Below are 25,289 nucleotides of genomic sequence, written 5' to 3' on the forward strand. Positions count from 1 at the left end.
GGAGCAGCCTAAAGGCTCCTCGTGCTAGCACCACCCTCTGTGCACCTGCCCTGCCACCGCTTACTGACGCTCCCTGGGTCAGGTGTTCTGAGGCTGCTGGGGATACACAAAGACCCTGTGTCTAAGGCAGCCCACACATGCTGACAGTGGGGGGTTGACCTGCACCCGCGGTCCCTTCTGTAACTAAGGACCGCAGTGTCGGCCGCCTCAGGCATGGCTACTAAAGACCCGCACAGACGGCCACATAAGGTATACTCCAATTACAGGATCTGTCTGGAAGGCAGGTCCCTGTGGACAGAAGGTAGATGGGTGGGTGCCCGGGGGAGGGGGAAGAGGGGGTTGATGCTTACGGGGACTGGGTCGGTTTTCGGGGTGATGAAAATGTTCTGGAAATAGCAGTGACAGTTGCACAACCTTCTGAACATATGAAAAACCACTGAATTATATAAAGTGGTGAATTTTATGGTATATGAATCATATATCCCATTTGAAAAGCAGAGTGGCAAAAATTTGTTTCTAGGCAGGAAGCTCCTGGGGAAGCCAAGTGTAGCTTTACCACACTCAGGGAGAACAGTGTTGGAGAGAAAGCTGTCAGCTTCTAGAACGCGACGGCAAGAGCTGTGTGTGTGGCAGGGAGAAGTCTTGGGGCTTTTTGCAGCAAGGAAAGTTCTGGGCAACCTTCGTGGCGGTGACTCCCCCTCTGGAGCCTCAGCTTCAGCAAAGGACGAGGGCTTGTCCCCAGAGCAGCCAGAGTCAGGCCTAGATCAAGGTTCCAGCCCACGGGGAGGCTGGGCTAGGGGCTCCGTGCAGAGGCCGAGCCACGAGGCATTTTGAGCAACCCCCTGCAAGAGCATAAAGATGAAAGCCAGGGATAATTAACGCTCTCAGGCCTGGGTTGACTCCACAAAATCCTTTGTGGTGGCCTGAAAGAAAAAGCAAATAGATGCAAAACCCATCTCTGGTTTCTAGGATAGAAGGACCTTTGAAATTATAAGACATTAAAATAAAGCTTCGGGTAAAAGGACTGTCATGTTCTAGCTGCAGATTTGATGTGAGATCAAAACAGAATTGCTCTTCTTGAAAGCCCAGGCACTGGCCTACTGTGCAAGGTGCGCCCCACCCCAGCGCGCAGAGAAGCGGCCCAGGACCCTTGCGGCTAATCTCACCTGAGGCTGCTGTCTCTCCTCGAAGGGCTGAGGGTCCCCCTCTGATCATCCTTCTCTGCTCTTTTGTCCTCTCCACTTTGTTGTTGTTCTTTTTTTTTTTGAGATGGAGTCTCGCTCTGTCCCCAGGCTGGAGTGCAGGGGCGCAATCTCGGCTCACTGCAAGCTCCGCCTCCTGGGTTCATGCCATTCTCCTGCCTCAGCCTCCCGAGTAGCTGGGACTACAGGCGCCCGCCACCATGGCCGGCTAATTTTTTGTATTTTTAGTAGCGACAGGGTTTCACTGTTAGCCAGGATGGTCTTGATCTCCTGACCTCGTGATCCATCCGCCTCGGCCTCCCAAAGTGCTGGGATTACAGGCATGAGTCACTGCGCCCAGGATGCTCTGTTTTTCTTTTTCTTTTTTTTTTGAGACAGGGTCACGCTCTGTCACCCAGGCTGGGGTGCAGTGGTGCAATCACAGCTCACTGCAGCCTCGACCTCCCAGGCTCACGCGATCCTCCCACGTCAGTCTCTGGAGTGTCCCCTCCACTTTCTTTCTTAGGGGTCGCTCAGGGACATGTCAGAGGTCGGAGACTACCTGGGGGGCGTCTATGGGACAGGCAGGCTGCCAGCAGCTGAGCTGTCCTTGCCCTGTGGCCCCTCTGCAGTCAGAGAGACACCAGGCACGGGCCTGGCTCGGATGCATCAACACCTGACTGCAAAGACTTAAACCATGGACAGAAAAGGTGATGCGGCAGCCTCGAGGGGCAAACGCAAGGCCCCCTTAGCTGCCGTCCCACCGAGGGATGCCCATCGTCTCCCTTCGGCTTGGCAACTGCCTGGCGCAGCACAAGGATTCTCTTTAAATCCCCAGCAAACGGAGCTGAGTGGAAATTCCGCCCACATTTCTAGGCACATGTCTCCTTCCACTCCTCACTACACCCTGCCCAGGCCACGGCTGCCTTCCGAGAATAACGCTGCCAGTTCCATGGCCCACACCCACTTTAGTTAACTTGCTGTGCACACGGCAGCCCAGCCAGAAACACGCAGCCGGGTCGGATATTGGGTGCATTCAGTCGTGAAGCCTGAGGCTTCCTGGCTCCCACCGAGTACAGCGCAGCGTTCTCAAGGACAGGAAGAAGCTGGCCTCATTGCTCTTCTCAGACGGCTGATGGAGAAAAGCTCACAGCTGCCTGCGCTGCTCTGCCTGCACTTGCGTCCTCGGCCCCACCCTTGTGCAGCAGTGAGCCTCCCTGAGACACTGGTGCCTGGGCTTGCTGTACCGTAGGGCTGCTGGACAATGGGCCAGACCCAACCCCAATGTGGATCCAGAGGTCTCTCTCCGTAGCAAGCCATGGAAGCCTGACGGGCACTGTGCTGAGAACCCAAGTCTGCACCTCTGACCTGGGGCTCTGGCCGTGCGGTTCTGCTGAGCTCACCCAAGAGTCCATGCGTGCACGGCGGAGACCCGAGTCAGCGGCAGGGCTACCCCGTCATGGGCACCCCAACCCCTCATTAGGGGTGTTAATCAGCACAAAGGAGCCAACTGGCTAATCAGTCGGCACACGCTGACAGACGCAGGAAATACAGAGGGCAGGCGGGCTGGGGGCACAGAATGCTCCCCACCTGAGGGCATCCCAGGCCAGCAGGCGGGGCCCCGGAGACCCAGAAGCACCACAACTCCCATGGGTCCACAAGGCACTTTCTTTATGTATTCAAAGCCACCGCGTTCACACCCAGGTTTGCTCAGAGGCCCAGAGGTGACCCTGCTCTGGCGTGGCTACCACCTGAGCGGCTGGCGGCCCTTGCCCAGCTCGGCCTCCACGTAGGCGTCATGCAGCACCTTCAGGTGCAGCAGCAGCTGCTCCAGGTTTTCACCAGTCAGCGCTGACAGCGCAATGACCTCCCGTCCCAAGTGATCCCGGAGCTGGGACAGATTGGCTCGGGCTTCAGGGAGGTCAATCTTATTTGCGATGATTGCGTGGGGCCTCTCAGACAGGCCCTCTTCATACATCTCCAGTTCATATTTTAAATCGTCAACTTGAGTCCACGGCTCAGGCTGAGAAAGATCCACCACGAACAAGAGAAAGCGGCAGCGCTCGATGTGCCTGAGGAAGGCGGACCCCAGACCCCTGTTCCGGTGGGCGCCTCGTATGATGCCAGGGATGTCGGCCACTGCAGGGAAGACAGGGGCACACGAGGTGACCACTCGGCCCAGCCAGCACCAAGAGCGCCTTCCATCTCGAGTCTGGGAGGGAAGGCCTGGAGCCCACTGCGGAGGCTGGATTTCCTGAGTTCTAACACTTTCCTTTCAAGGACCACCTTGAACTGAAGCCATTTGATTTAGCACCTGGGTGATTCATTGGGCCAACTGACACCTGAGGAATTCAGTGCTGGGAGATGTCTGGGAGACCGGCATGGCGATGGGTCCATCTAGTAGGGAACATTTAATACCTTCTCTTTCTGCTTCAAATAGGATTCAAAAAAGAGGAAAATGGCCGCCTGTACTCTACTAATAATCTGATTACTGACAGAAATTATTGTAGAGTACTCTGCAGATAAAAAGTGCCGTCCAAATAACCTTACCAGCAGGCTTACTATTTTTAATGGGTACATTGTCTTCTGGGAAAAAGTTTTATTCTCTCAAACGGCACAAGGAAAGCTTTTAGGTCACATGTTGTGATGCTGCTGAGCTTCCACAGATGAAAGAGGGGCACAGACAGAGTGGGAAGAAATACTGTCCTCAGGGCTGGAATTTCTTTTTTTTTTTTTTTTTTTTTTTTTTTTTTGAGATGGAGTCTCGCTCTGTCACCCAGGCTGGAGTGCAGTGGCCGGATCTCAGCTCACTGCAAGCTCCGCCTCCCGGGTTCACGCCATTCTCCTGCCTCAGCCTCCCGAGTAGCTGGGACTACAGGCGCCCGCCACCTCGCCCGGCTAGTTTTTTTTTTGTATTTTTTAGTAGAGACGGGGTTTCACCATGTTAACCAGGATGGTCTCGATCTCCTGACCTCGTGATCCGCCCGTCTCGGCCTCCCAAAGTGCTGGGATTACAGGCTTGAGCCACCGCGCCCGGCCTCTTTTTTTTTTTTGAGATGGAGTCTCGCTCTGTCGCCCAGGCTGGAGTGCAGTGGCGCGATCTTGGCTCACCGCAAGCTCTGCCTCCGGGTTCACGCCATTCTCCTGCCTCAGCCTCCCGAGTAGCTGGGACTACAGGTGCCCGCCACCATGCCCGGCTAGTTTTTGTATTTTTAGTAGAATATTTTTAGTAGAGACAGGGTTTCACTGTGTTAGCCAGGATGGTCTCAATCTCCTGACCTGGTGATCCGCCTGCCTCAGTCTCCCAAAGTGCTGGGATTACAGGCGTGAGCCACCACACCTGGTCAACAATGTTACATTTTAAACAGAAAGCTAAATTTAAGAGTTACATCATTATTTTTCTGAATTATGTCATTTAAACGTAACCTTTGGGAGAATTCTAGAAGTTCTACCTGCTATTTGTTGGTGGCCTTCATAGTGGACGATCCCGACGTGGGGCTTCAGGGTGGTGAACGGGTAGGAAGCCACTGCGGGTCTGGCGTTTGAAATGGCCCGGAGCAGTGAGGACTTCCCGGCATTGGGGAATCCCACCTGGGGGAAAGAGGGAAGTCAGCAGTGTACGGGTGGGAAAAAGGTGAGTCGCACAGCTGTTCTCTTCTAAGCCACTGGCAAATCCCCATCGAGAACAGTGGATTTTCTAGAGTTCAGTGTGTTCAGATGCTGTTGGCAGTGGCGACACCTACCATCCCGGCGTGGGCCACCGTCTTGAGCTCCAGGTGGAGAACTCGCTGCTGTCCTGGCTGTCCAGGGGTACAGGTCACAGGGGCACGGTTGTCGTTGGCCAGGAAGAAGCGGTTGCCTTTCCCTCCTGCCCCGCCCAGTGCGGCGATGTACTCGTCTCCCACGCGAGACAAGTCGGCCACGACTCTGCCTCCCTCCTTCACCAGCGTGCCCACGGGGACCTGGGAAACAGCAGGCACTCATCAGCTAAGCTCTATGAGCAGTGAGGACAGGTGGCCTTAACCCATTCCTGAAGCAAGTGCTAAGGAAAGAAGAGCGGACTGTGCCGGGTGGCTGACCGCCCCGCTCACCTCTGCTGACAGCTCCAGAGTACAAGGAAAACGTCCCAGAGCTCCAGAGGTTTCATGGGGCTGGATACACACCCTTCTGACTGCACAAAGGGCTTTTTCAAATAGTGTTTCTAAAACATTAGGGTGAACTGAAGCAACCGGAAAACAGCTAATCTAAGAGAAGAGTAAACTCAGTTCACAAAGGAGATGCAGGCCCGCTGGGTGCCAGTGGCCTCCCTCAGTCAGAGGGCGGCTCATGGGGCCAGAGGCAGAGGAAGTGTGCGTGCCGTGGGCTCCCACTTTTTAAAAGAGAATCATTTCATGAGTCTTTCACTAGACACGCACGTGGTGCGACCCTGGTATAAATGCCCATCTGAGGTTGCTTCGAGGGGTGGGGCTGCTTTCCCGCTGTCTGTCAGCCTCTGCTTCCACTGTGCTGTTTCCTGGCTGTGGGTGTCAAGTCACAGGGGCCCCGTGGGTCACACAGTGGCCCCCAGGAGCCGGATGATCCAGAATAACAGGGACAGGGTCAGCTCTGGCAGTCTCGGCTCACCTGGACGTAGAGGACGGCGCCACTGCGCCCGAAGCAGTTTTTACTGCCGCCGTCTTCTCCACTGAAACCCTGGTACCGCGACAGGACCGACGACAGGGACTTGACGTGCTGGTCAACTAAAGCGAGAACAAGAATCTCAGTCCCTTTGTGTTACGGCAACTACGGCCTATTGCTGACATCTCTGGGTCCAGTTTAAGAACCTTAAAAATACGTATGGAAGCGAGGAGTGAGGCTGCAGCAGAAGTTACAGAACCAGTAGTGTCATTTTTTTTAAAGTGAATCGTTTCTGAAAATGTTTAAATTTCTCATTTTTAAAAGTAGTTATATTCTATGACTTTGTTGTGAATGCTTCATTCCCAGCTCGCTCTGCGTCTGTGCTGAGTGAGTGTGAATAAAACCAGCAGCTGGCAGCACCCACTGAGACCACTGCACAGGCCTCGTGCTTTCACACGACCGGCACGTCAGGTTCCCTGACAGGAAACTCTGTGCTCCTGAAATTAAAAAACAAAACAAAACATGTTCAAAGCTGCTTTTTCTTTTTTTTTTTTTTTAGACAGAGTCTCGGTCTGTTGGCCAGGCAAGAGTGCAATGGCATGATCTTGGCTCACTGCAACATCCGTCTCCCAGGCTCAAGCAATTCTCCTGCCTCAGCTTCCGGAGTAGCTGGGATTACAGGTGCCCGCCACCACACCCAGCTAATTTTTTTTTGTATTTTTAGTAGAGACAGGGTTTCACCATGTTGGCCACGTTGGTCTCGAACTCCTGACCTCAGGCGATAACCCTGCCTCGGACTCCCAAAGTGCTGGGATTATAGCTGTGAGCCACCGTGTCTGGCTGAATATCCATATAATTTATAAAAATGATATCCATATATCAGGGTTTTTTGGTTTTTTTGTTTGTTTGTTTGTTTTGAGACAGGGTCTTCCTCTGTTGGCCAGGCTGGAGTGCAATGGCATAATCGGAGCTCACTGCAGCCTCGACCTCCTAGGCTCAAGCCATCCTCCTGCTTCAGCCCCAAGTAGCTGGGACTATCAGTGTGTGCCACCACATCTGGTTATTATTATTATTTTTTAAGAGACAGGGTCTCACTATGTTGCCTAGGCTCAAGTGTCCCCCACCATGGCCTCTCAAAGTGCTGGGATTACAGGGTTGAGCCACTGCGCCTAGCTGGGTTTAAAAATGTTTACTTTTTGGCCGGGCGCGGTGGCTCAAGCCTGTAATCCCAGCACTTTGGGAAGCCGAGACGGGCGGATCACGAGGTCAGGAGATCGAGACCATCCTGGCTAACACAGTGAAACCCCGTCTCTACTAAAAAATACAAAAAAAAACTAGCCGGGCGAGGTGGCGGTTGCCTGTAGTCCCAGTTACTTGGGAGGCTGAGGCAGGAGAACGGCGTGAACCCGGGAGGCAGAGCTTGCAGTGAGCTGAGATCCGGCCACTGCACTCCAGCCTGGGTGACAGAGCAAGACTCTGTCTCAAAAAAAAAAAAAAAAAATTTTTACTTTTTTTTTAGACAGGGTATTGCTCTGTCACCCATGCTGGAATGCAGTAGTGTGATCACGACTCACTGCAGCCTTGAACTTCTGGGTTCCAGCAATCCTCCTGAGTAGCTGGGACCACAGGTGGACACTATCACGTCTGGCTAATTTTTTCAAAAATTTTTTGTAGATCCACAAACCTTGAGACCAAAAAAAAAAAAAAGACATGGTCTTGCTATATTGTCCAGGCTGGCCTTGAACTTACAGGCTCAAGTGATCCTCCCGCCTCAGCCTCTCCCCAGCCCTGCCCGCACTGCCCCAGGGCACCTGCCTCTCAGAATGACGTGTCCGCCGTTGCCTCCGTCCCCTCCATCGGGGCCTCCAAACTCCTTGCGGGGCTCACTGTGGAAGCAGCTTGCCCCGGCGCCTCCGTTTCCTCCACAGACAAGCACTCTCCGACAGTCCACAAAATACCTTTTCTACAGAGAGCACAAGTATCCCACGTCATCTCAACACTCCGAGGTCCTTTCACGAGACCATACATCCATTTGAGATGTGCCTCTTCCATTTACGACAGCCTGTTACAATTACAGGTTAATGACACTAATACTGCTAATCGCTTCTAAAATCCAAAGAAAAAAACACAGTTCCCACAAGTCAGTAGCATTTGTAGACCAAGGTAAACCCACAATGCAGATGTAAGTATTCTGTGTGAACCTACACTTCAAAAATTCAGCATTTCTTATTCTGGGTGAGACTGATTTAAAACCACCACCAACAAAAATCAGCATTTTTAACCTAAAAAACCCACATCTTGTTTAGGAAATAGTCCTTAAATAATGTGTTTTTCCATTAAAAAAAAAAACAAAAAAAAAAACCATTTCTGAAATCATAGATCTTTCGTCTTAGAAAGTTCCAGTTTCCCAGGATGCGACAGGGAAACAGGGAGTTAGAGTCATTCCTGGACAATTACCAGGCTTTCGACTCTGAAGAAAGAGTATTTTCTGGGGCCTGATGAAAACAGGGCTCATTTAAAAAATGTAGTGATGCAAACTGAGCCCCTTGCTGGAGGGAAAGTTTTTTTTTTTTTTGGCAGAGTCTCGCTCTGCCGCCCAGGCTGGAGGGCAGCGGTGCGATCTCTCACTGCAAGCTCCGCCTCCAGGGTTCATGCCATTCTCCCGCCTCAGCCTCCCGAGTAGCTGGGACTACAGGCGTCTGCCACCACACCCGGCTAATTTTTTGTATTTTTAGTAGAGACGGGGTTTCATCATGTTAGCCAGGGTGGTCTCGATCTCCTGACCTCGTGATCCACCCGCCTCGGCCTCCCAAAGTGCTGGGATTACAGGCGTGAGCCACCGCGCCCGGCTGGGAAAGTTGTTCTTTAGGTCACTAAGGTAGGTACAATCTGGATAAAGAGAGAACCAACCAGGTTACTGTTCAACACACAACAGCTCCTACCACAGGAGGGTCAGCTCCTGCGGCCCAGGGTGCTGCAACCTCACCACACCCTGGGGAGGACGCCTGGCTTCTGCCCATGTGCACGGACAGACACGCCCTAGCCCTGTCCCAGGGCTGCTGCCTCTGCACTTCCATCTAATACTCCTCAAATGCAGCTTTTTTGTTTTTTTCTTTTAAAAGAAAATATACAAACATTTTAAGATTCTTTGGCACCACCATGTGGAAAAACCACGAACTGCTATTTCCAAATCTCAATGTGTAATGCTGTCATGTGCCAACGCGAGCAAAATCCACCAGACAGGGAAGAAAGCCCCACTGGTGAGCACTACACGGAGCACAAAACCTCGACTTACTTTCTCTGCTGGGGATGAGACAAGCCTGTGCAGACACTTCAGCTATTTGAGCACACATCCCACCAAAGCAGCTTTTCCACTGGAAGTGCTGTTTGTCCCAGTAATGCTTATCTGAAGCCCCTCCATTCAGGAGGAAATGAAGGAGTCATAAATGTGCATTTTCTTGAATTTATTAGAGACATTTCATGTTTTAAATAGGAGGTTTTGGTAAACAGAACAAGAAAAACTTGTAAGGCTTAAAGAACCATAAAATGGAGGGTCTATTGCCCCGACTTGTTTTATTTTTATTTATTTATTTAAAAATTTTTTTTGTTTTTTTTAGTAGAGACAGGGTTTCACCATGTTGGCCAGGCTGGTCTCGAACCCCTGACCTCAAGTGATCCACCTGCCTCAGCCTCCCAAAGTGTTGGGATAACAGGCATGAGCCACCACGCCCAGCCCCCACATTTGTTTTAAGAAATAGCCACACATATTAAAGGATATATGTAACATACATGTAAGATACACAGGCTCATGGTAAAATGAGCAGCCTGTATCACAGCTTTCCAAGCACCCAGCGCCTCTCCCAGCCTGCTGGGATCTGCTAAGTGTGGGATTTCACACACAGGCCTGCGTTTCACCCCATCATTTTCAAGAAGCTCCACGTGCCCCGTCACTAAGATCACAGAGATGAGATCAAGAGGAGGACCCGAAACCACACCCTGTGCCTTCTGAGGAGGAGACAGGCAGGCTGCTCTAACTCCAGAAGTCTCACCAGCTTTTTCTCAGAGAGCGGCTTCTTCCCCGGGAGCTCCTGACGCTTGGCATGGTCCGCGCGGCCGGCCGAGAGCAGCCTGGGAGAAGCCTGCTGTGGCAGTCGCCGGCTGGGCTTGAGGCCAGCCCGTGTGGACAAAGCCCAATGCCCCACGTCCTCAAACACGGTCCTCAATCTTGCTGAGAAAAGCCTTGCAGGTGTCATGGCCCCTACAGAAGTCAGATTGGCAAAATGAGATACTTGGTTTAATCCTGGGCATGAAACAGAAACGGAAGAGACCTCATGCAACAGGCCTCCATGCACGTTTCTCAAACAAACAAGTGAACTGATGAATCTCACTCTCCTGGTCACTCACCCTCTCGGCCCTGGCTCACGTCTTGTCCTCTGACCCGTCAGCCTATCTGTGACTTGCGAGCAGGATTTCTGTACAAAGGATTTAAAACATTAAATCTTCCACAACACTGGACATATCCTCTTATGGAATAGCAGGTGTCCGCTCAACGAAAATATTAAAAAGGAAATCTGAAGTGCAAGTCAAAATTTCTTGAAAAACACCCATTTATTCAAATGTTATCAAGAGTGGTATCTTGGGTAATTTTCAAGTTGTTATATTGGAACACAAGAATATTAAACATGGAGCATAGCAGCTAAGCACCCAGGCTCTGGAAAGCAACTCTAAGGGAAAGCCACGCACCTGTGTGGCCTCAGCCTCCTCACTTGTAAGGACAGGGCTGGGTGAGGACGGGCTGAGCTGATCCACATGGCTGCACAACAGCAGCCCTGGCTGTGGCACTGATAGAATGGGAAGCATACACTTGGCCTGTGCTCCTGGCTCCTGACACACAGCTCTCAGAACACTGGTAATTTCCTGAGTGACAGGGGTGATAGGGGTGCCTGACACAGAGCTCCTAAAGCCCTTGGACTTCCTGGGTGCCAGGAGAGTCTTCTGTTCTAATGAGGCACCTCTTGGTGGGCTCCTGGATGGTCTTGGGAGGGGGCTGGTCATCATAAAGACCAAGCCATGATGAGAAGCCTGGGCCTTTCAGCCCCACCCCCACCCTCCAAAAAGGGGAGAGGGGCTGGAGGCTGAGTTCATAACTGATCATGTCTCCATGACGAGGCCTCCATGGATATCCTTGAACTAGGGGCTTGGGAAAGCTTTCAGTTTGGTGAACTCATCCCTGTGCTGTGAGGGCAGCCACAGAACTCCCTGGGTACAAAGGCTCCTGTGCTCAGGACCCTCTGGGCCTCACCCGTGCCCCTCCTCACCCAGCTGCCCACCTGTGCCCGCTGTGGCATCCTTTATAGTAAACTGGCAATGCAAACCAAGTGCCTTCCTGAGTTCTGTGAGCCACTCCCGTAAATCATCAAACCTGAAGGGGTCATAGGAACCCCCAATGTGTAGCAAGATGGACAGAAGTGTGGGTACCCCAGGGACCCACTACTTGTGGTCAGCATGTGAAGTGGGGGGTGGGTTGGTGTGACTGAGCCCCTAACCCCGGGGTCCGTGCTCATCGCGGCGGGTCAGAGTGAACTGAATTACAGGATGCCTGGCTGAATTACAGGATGCCTGGCTGGTGTCTGCAGAGGACGGGCGAATCATTGGTGTGGGAAACCCACACACTTGGTGCCTGATGTGTGGTGTGGGTGGAAACACCCCTGGGGCGACAGGGTCGGCACAGCTGCAGACTAAGTGCCAGCTACCGTCACTCTCAAAGCCTCATTTAAGCCGTCACTCACTCATTCCACCGCTCATGACAGCCAGCTACCTTGCAGGTGCCAAGGGCACAGTGAGGAAGTCGTTGACCCTGCCCCCCAGGAGAGGACGGCCCCTCCCTTCACCATGAACACAAATGCCCTCCTGCTTCCAGAGCTCCCCATTCTTCAGCAGGTCCCACAGGAGGGACCTTACAAGGTGCTCCCTGTCCTGACTACGAGAGGTGTGTACAGAAGGGGCCCCAGTGGATGGCTGAAAACTCAACACGAGGCCAGCGTGGGAGCACAAGGAGGGGACACCGCCCGCCTCCTCCCTCGCAGTGCCTTGGATGCCTCCCTCTCCCCGGCCTCACTCCTCCAAAAGGTGCCACCTGCTTTGGGGGGTCACTACCTCTGCGGGGTCCTTGGCCACTCTGCTTTAATTCTGAGGCAATCACAGAAAAGCTGGAAGAAGAGTACAAAGAACTTCCTCCTGAATCACTTGAGTCAGTCGCCGACTGGACTTCCCTACACCCAGAACATTCCATGTGTGTTTCCCACAGACAATGGTGTCCCCTCCAGAACCAGGGTGCCATCGAGACTGGCCGTGACCAACACCCCCCCCCATACCCTCCCACGTGGGCCCCAGTCCCAGCAGCACCTCTCCCCCAGGAGAGTCTGCGTCCCAACCCCGGCTTCCTCAGCCTCTCCTGACTCCAGGACAGCCCTGACACAGGAGGCGGCAGGCCAGCTGTCAATCCCGGCTTCCTCAGCCTCTCCTGACTCCAGGCCAGCCCTGACACAGGAGGCAGCAGGCCAGCTGTGAGCAGGATGTCCTCATTCCCAATTCAGCACTCTGGGCTCATTCTAATTTTCTCTTGTGGTTCTGGTAACTCCATTCTCTGACTATAAGAAACTGTGCCTCCATGCTCTTTAAGATATTTATGGAGCTGCTCAACCCCTACTGGGACCTGCCCATAGCTCCACCTCCCTGCCTGCTCCCAGAGCTCCCCATTCTTCGGCGGGTCTCTGTTCCCCGACTGGCTGAGTTCCCATGCCGGCCCACCTGTCCATGGGACACCCTCCCCTTGATACCCTTCCTGTAAATATACTTTAAAGGACCGCTGATTTTGAGATGGTTTTAGATTTGTGGACAAGGTGCAAAGGCATCCCCGCGGACTTCCTCCCCAGTGTCCCCCACAGCTGCGCCTGTGTGGCCTCCACTGGTGCACTGCTACTAACTGAGCTCCAGGTGGGGCTTGGGGCTCAGCAGTTTCCCAACAGCGTCCTTCTCTTTCAGGATCCAGGCCAGCATCCACCCTGCTTTTTACCATTATGTAGGGATATTTTTAAGTGCTTGAAGAAAAGAGGCACCGAGGCATTCTATATGCAGGGAAAATCTCTTTCAGAAAGGAAGGTGCAATAAAGATTCTCAGATGGCAGAAAACAAACACAGTTTGTCACTGATATACCTGCTGTATGAGGAACGCGCAAGAAAAGTTCCTCGGGTTGAAGGAAAATGATACCAGAGGGAAGCCTGGATCTTGAGGAGGGAAGGGAGAGCAACAGAAATGGTAAATATAAAATACTATTGTTTTCCTCTTAGGAGTTCTTAAATATGTAAGACTTTAGACAAAAAAAATATTGTGTAGTGGGCTTCCAGCGCGCACAGAGGTAATACACATGAAAGGCAACAGAAAGGTCAGGAGGGGATTCAAGGGACCCAGATGACTGCAAGGTCCCCACGTTTCTGTGAGGGGCACAGTATGAACTCTGAGCAGACAGTGAAGGCTAAGAGGTGCACAGACTGGAACCTCCAGGGCAGTGACTAAGACACAACACAAAGACACAGATCCGGGAAGCCGACAGATCAATGAAATGCTCACAACGAGCCCAACAATTCAGAAGAAAAAGAACAAACAACAAAAAACAGAGGGACACACAGGAAAGCAATCATAAAAGTGCATCTGAATCTAACCGTACACATCATTTCATTAAATGTTCATGTGTACAAATCCGAAGTAAAAGGCAAAGGCTGACAAAGTAGATTAAAAAGAGCCAGCTGGGCACAGCGGTTCCTGGCTGTAATCCCAGAACTGTGGGAGGCCAAGGCGGGAAGAACTCTTGAAGCCATGAGTTCGAGACCTGCCTGGGCAAAATAGCAAGCCGTCCGTCTCTACTGAAGGAATTAGCTGGGCATGGCGGCGCACCCCTGTAGACCTAGCTCCTTGGGAGGCTGAGGTGGGAGGATCACTTGAGCCCAAGGATTCAAAGCTGCTGTGAGCTGTAAATACGCCACCGCACTCCGGCCTGAGCAATAACAAGAGAGTGAGATCCTTTTTTTTTTTTTTTGAGACAGGGTCTCACTCTGTCACCCAAGCTGGAGTGCAGTGATGTAATCACAGCTCATTACAGCCTTGACTTCCTGTACTAAAGAGATCCTCCTGCCTCAGCCTCCCGAGTAGCTGGGGTTATAGGTAAGTGCCACTGTGCCTAACTTCTAAAATTTTTTTGCAGAGACAGGGTCTTCCAGTTACCCACCTGGTCTCAAGCGATCCTCCTGTCTTGGCCTCCCAAAGTGCTGAGATTACAAGCATGAGATTACAAGCACCACACCTGGCCTGAGACCCTATGTCTAAAAATAGAAAAACGTAAAGATACAAAATCTGAACGATACTATCAAAATATTTATCTAGTTGACATTTATGTAACAGTACATCCAACAACTGTAAAATATACACTATTTTCAGGTGCAGGTGGAATATTCACCAAAACAGACCATAAGATGTGTCATAAAAGAAGTCTCAATACATTTAAAAGAAATCATATACAGTCAGCCCTCCGTATTTGTGGAGTCAACAAAAGGTCAAAAATATCTGGAAAACAAACAAAACAGTAACAGTACAACGATTTTTTTAAATTAAAAAAATAAAGTATAACAGCTATTTACATAGCATGTACATTGTATTATACTATAAATAATCTAGAGATTATTTCAAGTATACAGAAAGGCCGGGTGCAGTGGCTCACACCTGTAATCCCAGAAGTTTGGGAGGCCCAAGGCGGGAGGATAACTTGAGGCCAGGAATTCGAGAACAGCCTGGGCAAAATAGTGAGACCTTGTGTCCACCAAAAAAAAAGAAAATTAGCTGATTAGCTGGACATGGTGGTGCATGCCTATAATACCAGCTACTTAGGAGGTTAAGGTGGGAGGGTCACTTAAGCCCAAGAGTTGGAGGCTGCAGTGAACCGTGATCACACCACTGCAGTCCAGCGTGGGTGACAGAGCTCCTGTGGCTTTGGAGGGGGTGAGAAGTAAATGAATGCCAACCACAGGGAATATTCTCAGAATTAAATTGGAAGTCAATAGCCGGAAAATATCTAGGAAACCTGCAAATTAAACAAGCTTCTTCTAAATAATCCATAGGTCAGAGAAGAAATCAAAAGAGAAACTGGAAAATGTTTTGAACTGAATGATAATGAAAATGCAAAATACCAGAAGTTTTTTTTTTTTTTTTTTTTTGAGACAGAGTCTCGCTCGGTCGCCCAGGCTTGAGTGCAGTGCCGCCATCTCAGCTCACTGCAAGTTCCGCCTCCCAGGTTCACGCCATTCTCCTGCCTCAGTCTCCTGAGTAGCTGGGACTGCAGGCGCCCGCCACCACGAAATACCAGAATTTAAGAGATGCAGCTAAAGCAGTGTTTAGAAGGAAACTTACAGTTCTAATGGTTACTTTGGTAAAGCAGAAAGATCTAAAATCAGTAACCTAAGACTCCAAATCAAGAAACCAGAAAGAGCAAAGTAAGCATGGAGTAGAAGGAGGAGAATCATACAGAGCAGAAGAAAACAAAGAGACAACAGTAAGACGTAACGGGAAAAAACAGGCTCACTGAAAAGACAAGCTAACACACCTCTAGCTAGCCTGATCCGGAAAACGAGAGAGCACGAATCTCCACTGTCAGAATGTTCAACGGGTTATCAGCACACACCTTACAGACAGCAGAAAGGCAAGAGAATGCTAGGAACAACTTAACGCCAGCAAATTCAGTAACAAATTCAACTTACATGAAATGGACACATTTCTTGAACAAGGCAACTTATTAAAGAAACACAAGAATAAACAATCTAAAATAGCCCTGTATCTACTCAAGAAGTTAAATTTGTTATAAAAGAACACTCCCCAAAGGAAAACTCTAGCTCCGCTTGTTTTCCTGGTAAATTCCATGTAACATTCCAGGAAGAAACAATGCCAACCTTACACACTTTTTCGGAAAATAGAGGAAGTGAGATCACTATCCAACTCATCCTATGAGGCTAGCACCAAAACCTGATGCTATGAAAAAATAAAATTATAGACCATACCCCTCATGAACATAGATGCAAATAACTCTTAACATCACCCAATTGAATCCAGCAGTTCAGAAAGGATCACACATCAAGACCTAGCAGGGGTAATCTCAACACAAGGCCACATCAAGCAGTCAAAACTCAGCCCAGGCACTTCTCTGTATCAACAGGTGGTACCACCGTCTCAACACCCACTCACGAGGAGGAAAACAAAACATCTCAGCAAACTGGGAACAGACGGGAACTACATGGGGCCTATAGCTAATCACACTTAATGAAGAAAGACTGAACGGTTACCTCCCACGATGGAGAAAAAGGGCCTCCACATGCACCATTCCAATGCAACAATGTACTTTCACACACTGAAATAAAGGGGGAAAAAAAAAGAAAGGAAAAAAGGAAGAAATAAAACTGTCCCTGTTTATAGAAGAGAGGACAGAGTTCCATAGAGAATCCCAGGGAAGGCCGGGCGCGGTGGCTCACGCCTGTAATCCCAGCACTTTGGGAGGTCGAGGTGGGCAGATCATTTGAGATCAGGAGTTCGAGACCAGCCTGGCCAACATGGTGAAACCACATCTCTACCAAAAATATAAAAATTAGCGGGGCGTGGTGGTGGGCGCCTGTAGTCCCGGCTACTCGGTAGGCTGAGGCATGAGAATCGCTTGAACCTGGGAGGCGGAGGTTGCACTGAACCGAGATCACATCACTGCACTCCAGCCTGGGCAACAGAGTGAGACTCTATCTCAAAAAAAAAAAAAAAAAAAAAAAAAAAGCCCCAGGAAGTCTACAAGAAGACAACAAGGTGACTGAGCAAGATGGCAGGTTATCAGGCTAATATAAAAAAATCAATTGTATTCTTAAATACCAGCTGCAAACAACTGTAAATTAAAATTAAGGAAAAAAACCCCATTTATGGCAGTGCCAAATACAAAAAGTACCTGAAAATAATTTAACAATAAACCTTCAAGACCTCTACCTCACTACTTGCAAAATACTGTTCTAAGTATTTTTCAGGGATTAACGCATTCAGTCCTCATAAAACTGTGAAGTCCTTCATCATCCTCATTTTAAAGTTGCGGAAACTGAGGCAGACAGGTGGAGAGACTTAACCCAGAGCTGTCAGATGGGTCAGGGGTGGGGCATAAAAACAGGCTGGGCAAAAACGACTCAGGCTCATCAACACAAGCACAGTCACGGCTCAGCCTGCTGGGACGTTACACCATCCAGCCCGGATATTCTGGAAACCAGACTTCCTGCCGCCGGTGACACGGAACCTGAAGATCAACCGCAGAGAAGGCCGCAAAGCCAACCAGAGACCCTGAACTCGGAATCTTGCCTAATTTGCTTCCTCCTGTTTGCCCTTTCAATTTCTCTTTGGAGGTCTGCTGAGTGCTGTGGCTCTCCCTTGCCAGATGAACAAATCCCACTGTTTCACGCCGCTCTTTGGTGTCTTTATCTTCCTTCCAACAAGGCTGTCCTTGACCTGTCCAGTACAGTCCCCACTGGCCAAATGTGGCCATTTGGCTAACATTAACTAAAATGTAAAAACTCAGTCCCTCAGGCAACATCTAAGTGCTCATGGTCACATCGCGAGTGGGTACCATATGGGACAGCACAGATGAGAACACTGCCCTCATCACAGAAAGTTTTTTTGAGACAGGAGTCTTACTCTGTCGCCCAGGTTGGAGTGCAATGGCATGATCTCACCTCACTGCAACCTTTGCCTCCTGGGTTCAAGCAATTCTCATGCCTCAGCCTCCCAAGAAGCTGGGATTACAGGCACCCATCACCACGCCCAGCTAATTTGTGTGTGTGTGTGTGTGTGTATGTACATATATATATATATATATAAAATTTTTTTTTTTTTGGAGACGGAGTCTCGCCCTGTCACCCAGGCTGGAGTGCAGTGGTGTGATCTCAGATCACTGCAACCTCCCCATCCCGGGTTCAAGGGATTCTCCTGCATCAACCTCCGGAGTAGGTGGGATTACAGCCACGTGCCACCACGCCTGGCTAATTTTTGTATTTTTAGTAGAGACGGGGTTTCACCATGTTGGCCAGGCTGGTCTTGAACTCCCGATCTCGTGATCCACCCACCTCGGCCTCCCAAAGTGCTGGGATTACAGGCGTGAGCCACCGCGCCTGGCAATTTTTTTTTTTTTGAGGCAGAGTTTCGCTCTTGTAGCCCAGGTTGGAGAGCAATGGTGGGATCTCAGTTCACTGTAACCTCCGTCTCGTGGGTTCAAGTGGTCCACCTGCCTCAGCCTCCCGAGTATCCACCACCACACCCAGCTCATTTTGTATTTTTAATAGAGGCAGGGTTTCACCATGTTGGCCAGGCTGGTCTCGAACTCCCGACCTCAGGTGATCCACCTGCCTTGGCCTCCCAAAGTGCTGGGATTACAGGCGTGAGCCACCACGCCCGACCAATATATCCACTTTTAAATGTATTCCTAACAATAATACTCTGCGAGGGGTAATACTGCATGCCGAGCTATCTTCCACTTGCTTTTCCAGACCAGCTTTCCACCCTGCCCTGTGCTGTGTGTCAGGAGCCTGAGCCTGCCCCTTAGGAAAACCTACTGGGACCTGGCCCTCTACCACAGACCGGAGGCAGGAGCAGGAGGCTGGGACACGGGCCTCCTTGCCCACTCAGATTGAGGCTTACACCTCCAGTCCAAGAAGCCCTCCCCAGTGACTCTTCCCTCTCCTGGTACTGCTGTCTTCCCTGATCCTTTGGCGTCCAGGAGTAGAAACTCCACTGACACAGTTCCAGGATAAGGAACGAACCTATAGTCATTCACCTATACTCTGTTTGCAAACGGTCCCTTTATAAACCCTCCTCAAATCCTCCTGTGAGCACGAAAACTTTTTTTTTTTTAATGTATTTGAGAAAGAATCTCGCGCTGTTGCCTAGGCTGAAGCACAGTGGTGCAGTCTCGGCTCACTGCAACCTCCAACTCCCAGGTTCAAGCGATTCTCCTGCCTCGGTTTCCCAAGTTGCTGGGATTACAGGCGCCTGCCACCACGCCCGGCTACTTTTTTGTATTTTTAGTAGAGATGGGGTTTCACCATGTTGGCCAGGCTGGTCTTGAACTCCTGACCTCATGATCTGCTCGACTCGGCCTCCCAAAGTTCTGGGATTACAGGTGTGAGCCACCGCACTCAGCAGAAACCTGATTCTTGACTTTACATTTTTTTACGCCCATCTAAAGCAGTAGAGGCTGAGACTCAGAGAGGTTAAGTCACTTGCGCAAAGTCACACAGTATCCTCTGGCCTCCCTGGCATGTTGCTGACACCTGCATTTTACCGCAGGAATCTTCTCACTGAGGTTCGCATACACAGAGACTTCCCAAGGGACTAAGGCCAGGATAATTTCAAAGGAATCAATTTTCTCAAGTTTTGCTACGTTCTCTCTGCTAAAACAGAACTGCCTGAGGACGAACTTGCGTTTAAAACAGTATGAGTTATCCTTTTCTATTTTTTTTTAAATGGGTCCACCCCTTTACAAAAGAAAGGTATTTCTCCAGCGACATTGCCCGACAACTCTCTGATTCCCATCTACAGGTCCGCGTGAACGCCATTCATCGGTATCTACAGCTACGAGAACGTAAATGGGAACAGAACGGATAACTGGCTCTCACAGGGCAAAAGCCACCCACGGACAGTGACCTATCTGGAAATGCGTCTCCTTGAGGAGCGTTTACAATACAAAACTTTATTTTTATCATCCAAATGTGCATATATTTATGTTGTTTTGTGCAACTGTACACTACCAATAACCACTTTAAAATTCCAAAAGAAAATGTTTAATACTTAGAGCCCTACGTATTAGGTAAATACTTAGGCAAATTCCTAAACAACTTGATTCGGAACTCACGCGCGGCACCCATCCCTGTGACAGAGAAGCACGCGGGTGGCTGACAGGACTTCCGACCCCCAAACGCGGCTCTGCGGAGCGAGTGGGGCAGGACTGGGGAGCAAGGCGCCGCTCCCCACCGCGGTTCGCAGCCCGGCAGCCCTCCAGGCCTCTCAGCTCCTAGGCCGGGGCCTCTCCCGCTCCCAGCGCCCCGGTACTCCGCGGCAAAGCCGAGGCCCCTCCTCGCACCCGGGCCGCGACCACCCCCGGGAACCAAACTCCCCGCTCCCGCACTCACCGGCTCGGGAGAGCACGTCACTTCCGGGGCGTCGCAAGCGGCCGACCACTTCCGGGGCCTCTCGGCTTGGGCAGCCCCAAGGCCTGCCTAGTGCGCAGGTGCAGAAGATACGCCGGCGGAACCGAGGAGAGACCTTGTCCCTAGGAGCGGGAGCAGGAGGAACAGCGGGAAGGCTGCGGAGCGCTCAGCTGCACCCGCGCTTTTCGCCGGCGCCCTCGCTGCCCGAACACAAGGACAGCCGCCCCGCCCGTTCCACCCGGTGTCCAGGGACCCCCAGCTCCTCCGACCCCTCCGGCGTTTGCGGAGCCTCCCAGGTCTGATGAGGACACCGCCCTTGCCCGAGGAGGCTACTGGGCAACGCAGAGGAGGCAGTGGGGACCGCAGGGCAGCCCTGGGACGCCATCCCCACCGCCCTATCCCTGGCTCCGCCTCCCCGCCGCGGGGAATGCGGCGCGGACGCACGGGGACTGCCCAGGAGCCGAGGTGACAATCTACCGGGTCTTGGTAGTAAGTATTTGCAAAACAAATCACACCAAAATCCCATTAACTTCATGAAAACCCACTTTATAGGATGATTTTTGAAGAACCAGTTTATTAAGAGATTACACCAAAAGCATGAACAATTTATACGTCAATCTCCGGCTGAAAAAAAAAATTAACCGATAAGGATGTTTTTTAAATGTACTGTACTCACAAATAACAAGACAAATTTGACCTGTTCAATAAATAGAAATGAAGTGGCTAAAAATTTTTAAATGGAAAACAGTCTTCTTCTTTGTACAGTTTTGAAGGGATGCCCCCTATTCAAGCCTATACGTAGAAAATCTCTGACAAAATCAGAGGTTCACTTAAGACTCCAACCATATGAGTGTATTAAGGTTTCTTTTCAGATCTTAGGAGATCTTGTCCACCTTAATCCCATTCATAAAGACTCTTGGCATGAGTTCTGATGTACTGTTTTAATATCGATTCAACAACAAACCCTAATGGGTGATGAGCTTTTGCATACCAATATGAATTTGTCAGCCCTTCTGAAAATTGTGGTCATCATTTTTCAAATTCACAATTTGCTGGATGTCAGGGAACAAGAAGAAGAATGAGCGTCAATTTTCATATCTTCCTTTGCTTCTCCACTGGCCTTCCATAGAAGTAGTCAGAAAAAAACAAAGCACCATCAACCACACTTCACAAACAATTCATGTTAGCCTAAGCTTTTCTCAACATTCATAGGACAGAAGATAGAATAAGTTAATGAGAAGGAATTGCTGGCATCACTTTCCATCACAATATTACATAAAAATGGACAACACATTAAATAAACATTCTGTTATTAATCATTAAATATATTAACACTAAAAATCATGTATAAATTAGGAAATAAATGTACAAACTATTTTGCAAAGTGCTTTTTAAAATATATACACAACATTCAAGATATTCTTAATGTAAGACATTTCAGATTGAAGTTTTGGGATAAGTGTCCTTTTCTTTCAGAAAGTATTATTAATACAGCACTTAAAAAAACACACAAACACACATAAAAGGCATATTCCCAGATTGGCAAGGAATAAAAATAAACTATTTTCACAGTTATCTAAAATGTTTAACATTTTCAGTGGGAAATTTTAGTCCCCGATTGAGTTTGCAAATTAGTTCTATGAAAATCGACAGGAAAAGAACAAAATCAAGGGAGATGACTCCCTAACTGAAATTGCTAATACTTTTGTCAATTAGCAATTAACTCTCATTTCAGTAATTTAATATGAACATATACATTTATTTTTAAGCCCTTACCAGTGTTAAGGGTTTTAAAAACCCTTATGCCTACAAAATAAACACTTCTATCCCCATTTGTGTGTGACATCTGTCCCGTAGAGGAGGGGAGAATGTCGTAGAACAGGACTGGTATTCAACACAGGCAAGTCCTTTAATCTGTGCCTCAGTTCTTCATCTCTAACATGGGAACTGTTACTCCAGATTTCCTCATAGGGGCTGTCAGGATTAATTCAGGCAAAACACATAAGTGACTTGTAAATTCTAAAGCAACTCTGGATAATTACTTTTAACTTTGTGTGTGTGTGTGCGTGTGTATGTGTGTGTGTTTTTTGAGACAGAGTTTCACTCTTGTCGCCCAGGCTGGAGTGCAGTGGCGCAATCTCGTCTCACTGCAACCTCTCCCTCCCAGGTTCAAGCCATTTCTGCTGCCTCAGGTTCCCGAGTAACTGGGATTACAGGCATGCACCACCACGCCTGGCTAATTTTGTATTTTTAGTAGGGACGGGGTTTCTCCATGTTGGTCAGGCTGGTCTTGAACTTCCAACCTCAGGTGATCTGCCTGCTTCAGCCTCTCAAAGTGCTGGGATTACAGGTGTGAGCCACTGTGCCCGGCCAAGAATTTTAACTTTTAAAACAAAACATCAATTGAAGAGAAATATTGTTATTAGTAGGCCTCATATATCAAGCATTGGATATCTTTTGTATTTTCTTGGTAGTTCTTGGAAATTCATCAGCATTTATCCAAAGATTTTTTTTTAAAAGGATTAATGGCAAATATGAATATTATTATTCCACATAAAGGTTGATCAAAAGTCCATGCTACTTATTAATGGGAATGTGGGATTTTTTTTTTCCTTTGACCATACTTTTGCAAGTGTGCTGTCTTTAATGTTCACACAGAATTTAAACGGGATTTAATGTCCTAGAAATGTAAAAATTACTCAAGTTTCTCTATAAAAAACCTTTACTTTTCATTAGAAAGAACACAGTAATGTTAGTGGATGTGACTTTCAGACATCCCTAAAAGAAAAGAAATGCTTGCTTGGAGATCTGAGCAAGTAGGTCCTGGAAGAAATAATATAAAATAAACAACTTGCCAACTGTTTGGAAAATTCGATTCGAATATTTTAAATTACCTATCAACTTAGAATCGGGTGTATTAACTATTCCAATCCCAGAAATGACCATCAGCTAAACAAGGGTCAGAGCCAGAGTAATCTCTGAGGGCCACTTCCCAGAGAGCTGTCTCTTTCCTTCAGCAATGCCGCCGGCCCTGGGTCAGGCAATTTGTCCACGGCCCCTAGGGATCCATGTTTATCTGGAATACAGTCATTGATCCCTGTTTACTTTTTAATTCAAAACTATGCACCTTTTTGGATAAACGGAATTGGCGAGAGACAGGCAATGAGCAAGCTCGGGAAGTGGCCATCTGTGGCCTCTCCCGTGGGAGGTGCTTATCCTTTTCGTTATGTGACAGAAACTGGCCCAACACACAGAAGATGCCCTCCCACCCACCCCATCGAGGCACAGGAAGAGGCTGCCCTCCAGGGGCTGTATGTGTGTCCAGCTGTGGTGTAGCCAGTTAAAGGAAAGTTGACAACCCACACGACAACACTGCATGAGGAGGGAAGTGAGACCTAAGGTCTGCTGACGGGAACAGGTGGACTGTGGTGTCCTCACAACCTGTCCTGTCCCTGGGTACAGATGCTCTGATGACAAAATGACCCCTGAAGCTAGCTAGAAACATTGAGAAGGGGGCAGGGGGACAAAAAAAGGATACCTCTCCATGTACCGACATACAATACTATACACAGCACCAAAAGTATCACACCACCAAGCGCTGTCTTGCGCCAGGGGTGCGCGCTCGGCGTCATACCCAGCATGAAATGAGCACGCTTCACATGCAGACGTGGCACTGGGCGAAAGGGTAACCAACATGTCACAGTTCACCAGAGCTGCTGCCAGCCCATCCGGCCCCTGGATGAACACGCTACCACGAGGGTTCCAGCCAGAACGTGTGTCCCTCACTGCTGGTAATTTCCATACTGGCCCTAAAAGAGATCAAGACACAGATTACACCCCTATAGTCACGAGTAAAAGGAAGACAGACGTCCACCCCAGCCAGGACGGGGTAGGAGGGACAATGGCAAGCAAACAACCTCTGCCCACATCTCAGGCAGGCAGCGAACGGCTTTCCAGAAGCCACCGGTCAAGCCTGGGGCTAACAACGTAGAGAGGGCCAAAGGTTCATTCGTTCAGTCACACACTGGCATCGCTGCGGCTGGGCCTGTGCCAGGCCTGGCATCAGAGCCTTACGCTGGGCCTGCTATGCAGGAAGGCTCTCCTCCAAGTTGGTCCCCTGGGAGCTGATGCAAACACCATCTGTCCCCCAGCCCGCTAAAGTAAGAAAATGGGAGCGGGGACGACCAGGGTAATGCGTTTCAAGCTATAAAAAAATCTGAAGACCCAGCCTGGGCAACACGGCCAGAATCCATCTCTACAAAAATCCAAAACTTAGCCGGGTGTGGTGGCGTGTGCCAATAGTCCCAGCTACTTGAGGGTGAGGTGGGAGGATGGCTTGAGCCCAGGAGGTCAAGGCTGCAGTGAGCCATGATTATGCCACCACACTCTAGTCTGGGTGAGACACTATTTCCAAAAAAAAAAAAATCTGAATTTGGAGCCTGAGGTAGGAGGACTGCTTGAGCCCAGGAGTTTGAGACCAGCCTGGGCAGCACAGCAAGACACCATCTGTACAAAAAAATGGAAAAAAGTACCTCAGCCAGGCGCAGTGGCTCATGCCTGCAATCCCTGCACTTTGGGAGGCCAAGGCGGGCGGATTACTTGAGGTCAGGAGTTCAAGACAGCCTGGCCAACACAGTGAAACCCCGTCTCTACTAAAAATACAAAAAAAAATTAGCCAGGTGGTAGTGGCACGTGCCTATAATCCCAGCTACTTGGGAGGCTGAGGCAGGAGAATCACTCGAGCCTGAGAGGTGGAGGATGCAGTGAACTGAGATCATGCCACTGTGTTCCAGCCTGGCAACAGAGTGAGACCCTGTCTTAAAAAAAAAAAAGAGGCCAGGCATGGTGGCTCATACCTGTAATCCCAGCACTTTGGGAGGCTGAGGTGGGAGGATCACCTGAGGTCAGGAGCTCGAGACCAGCCTGGCCAACATGGCAAAACCCCGTCTCTACTAAAAATACAAAAATTAGCTGGGTGTGGTGGCACGTGCTTGTAATCCCAGCTACTCAGGACGCTGAGGCAGGAGAATCGCTAGAAGCCGGGAGGCGGAGGCTGCAGTGAGCGAGATCGCACCACTGCACTCCAGCCTGGACAACAGAGCGAGACTCCGTCTCAAAGAACAACAACAACAACAGACGAAAACAAAAAACAGCATGAAGAGAGAACTAGAGAGCCCATGCCCCACAAGGCCACAAGACAGAGAATTCCTTGAGCAGCGAAACGGA

The 25,289-nt window shown here is 49.7% G+C and overlaps 2 protein-coding genes across 11 annotated transcripts in view; both read right to left on the reverse strand.

Moving 5' to 3' along the window:
• Positions 1-2,829: 2,829 nt before the first annotated feature.
• MTG2 (mitochondrial ribosome associated GTPase 2) lies at positions 2,830-20,229 on the reverse strand. 5 transcript variants are annotated; one of them, XM_008011958.3, is made up of 8 exons: positions 20,046-20,227; positions 10,203-10,270; positions 9,848-10,056; positions 7,614-7,761; positions 5,805-5,920; positions 4,925-5,143; positions 4,634-4,772; positions 2,830-3,320 (listed from the first exon to the last, which is right to left on the reverse strand). In XM_008011958.3, exons 3-8 carry the CDS (start codon positions 10,049-10,051, stop codon positions 2,926-2,928), a joined length of 1,221 nt encoding a protein of 406 aa, XP_008010149.3. In that variant the 5' UTR covers positions 10,052-10,056; positions 10,203-10,270; positions 20,046-20,227; the 3' UTR covers positions 2,830-2,925. The 5 variants fall into 5 exon arrangements, with proteins under 5 accessions (XP_008010149.3, XP_037838513.2, XP_072861530.1 ...); XM_037982585.2 differs by lacking the exon at positions 20,046-20,227 and adding an exon at positions 19,769-20,028; XM_073005429.1 differs by lacking the exon at positions 20,046-20,227 and adding an exon at positions 14,084-15,047.
• Positions 20,230-20,617: 388 nt separating this feature from the next.
• The window catches only part of SS18L1 (SS18L1 subunit of BAF chromatin remodeling complex), a 38,377-nt gene continuing 33,705 nt past the window's right edge, over positions 20,618-25,289 (reverse strand). For 5 of the 6 annotated variants that reach the window (XM_008011989.3, XM_073005412.1, XM_073005415.1 and 2 more), the window contains one exon: positions 20,618-23,872. In XM_008011989.3, coding sequence (XP_008010180.3) covers positions 23,846-23,872 — 27 coding nt within the window. In that variant the 3' untranslated portion in view covers positions 20,618-23,845. The remainder of the gene's footprint in view (positions 23,873-25,289) is intronic. The other variant, XR_012088926.1, reaches the window with a different exon arrangement.

This window comes from Chlorocebus sabaeus, chromosome 2 (genome assembly GCF_047675955.1).
Source record: "Chlorocebus sabaeus isolate Y175 chromosome 2, mChlSab1.0.hap1, whole genome shotgun sequence".
In the NCBI taxonomy this organism is placed as follows: Eukaryota; Metazoa; Chordata; class Mammalia; order Primates; family Cercopithecidae; genus Chlorocebus; species Chlorocebus sabaeus.

Bases quoted from the DNA above. Each gene is read 5' to 3' on its own strand.
- MTG2 (XM_008011965.3), bottom strand. From the start codon at position 10,051: ATGACACCTGCAAGGCTTTTCTCAGCAAGATTGAGGACCGTGTTTGAG. The intron at 5,921-7,613 runs GCAGGTGCCCTG...TTCTCGCTTTAG, and splicing joins CGGACACGTCATTCTGAGAG to TTGACCAGCACGTCAAGTCC. The intron at 3,321-4,633 runs GTAGAACTTCTA...TCTTCCCTGCAG, and splicing joins AGGCCACCAACAAATAGCAG to TGGCCGACATCCCTGGCATC.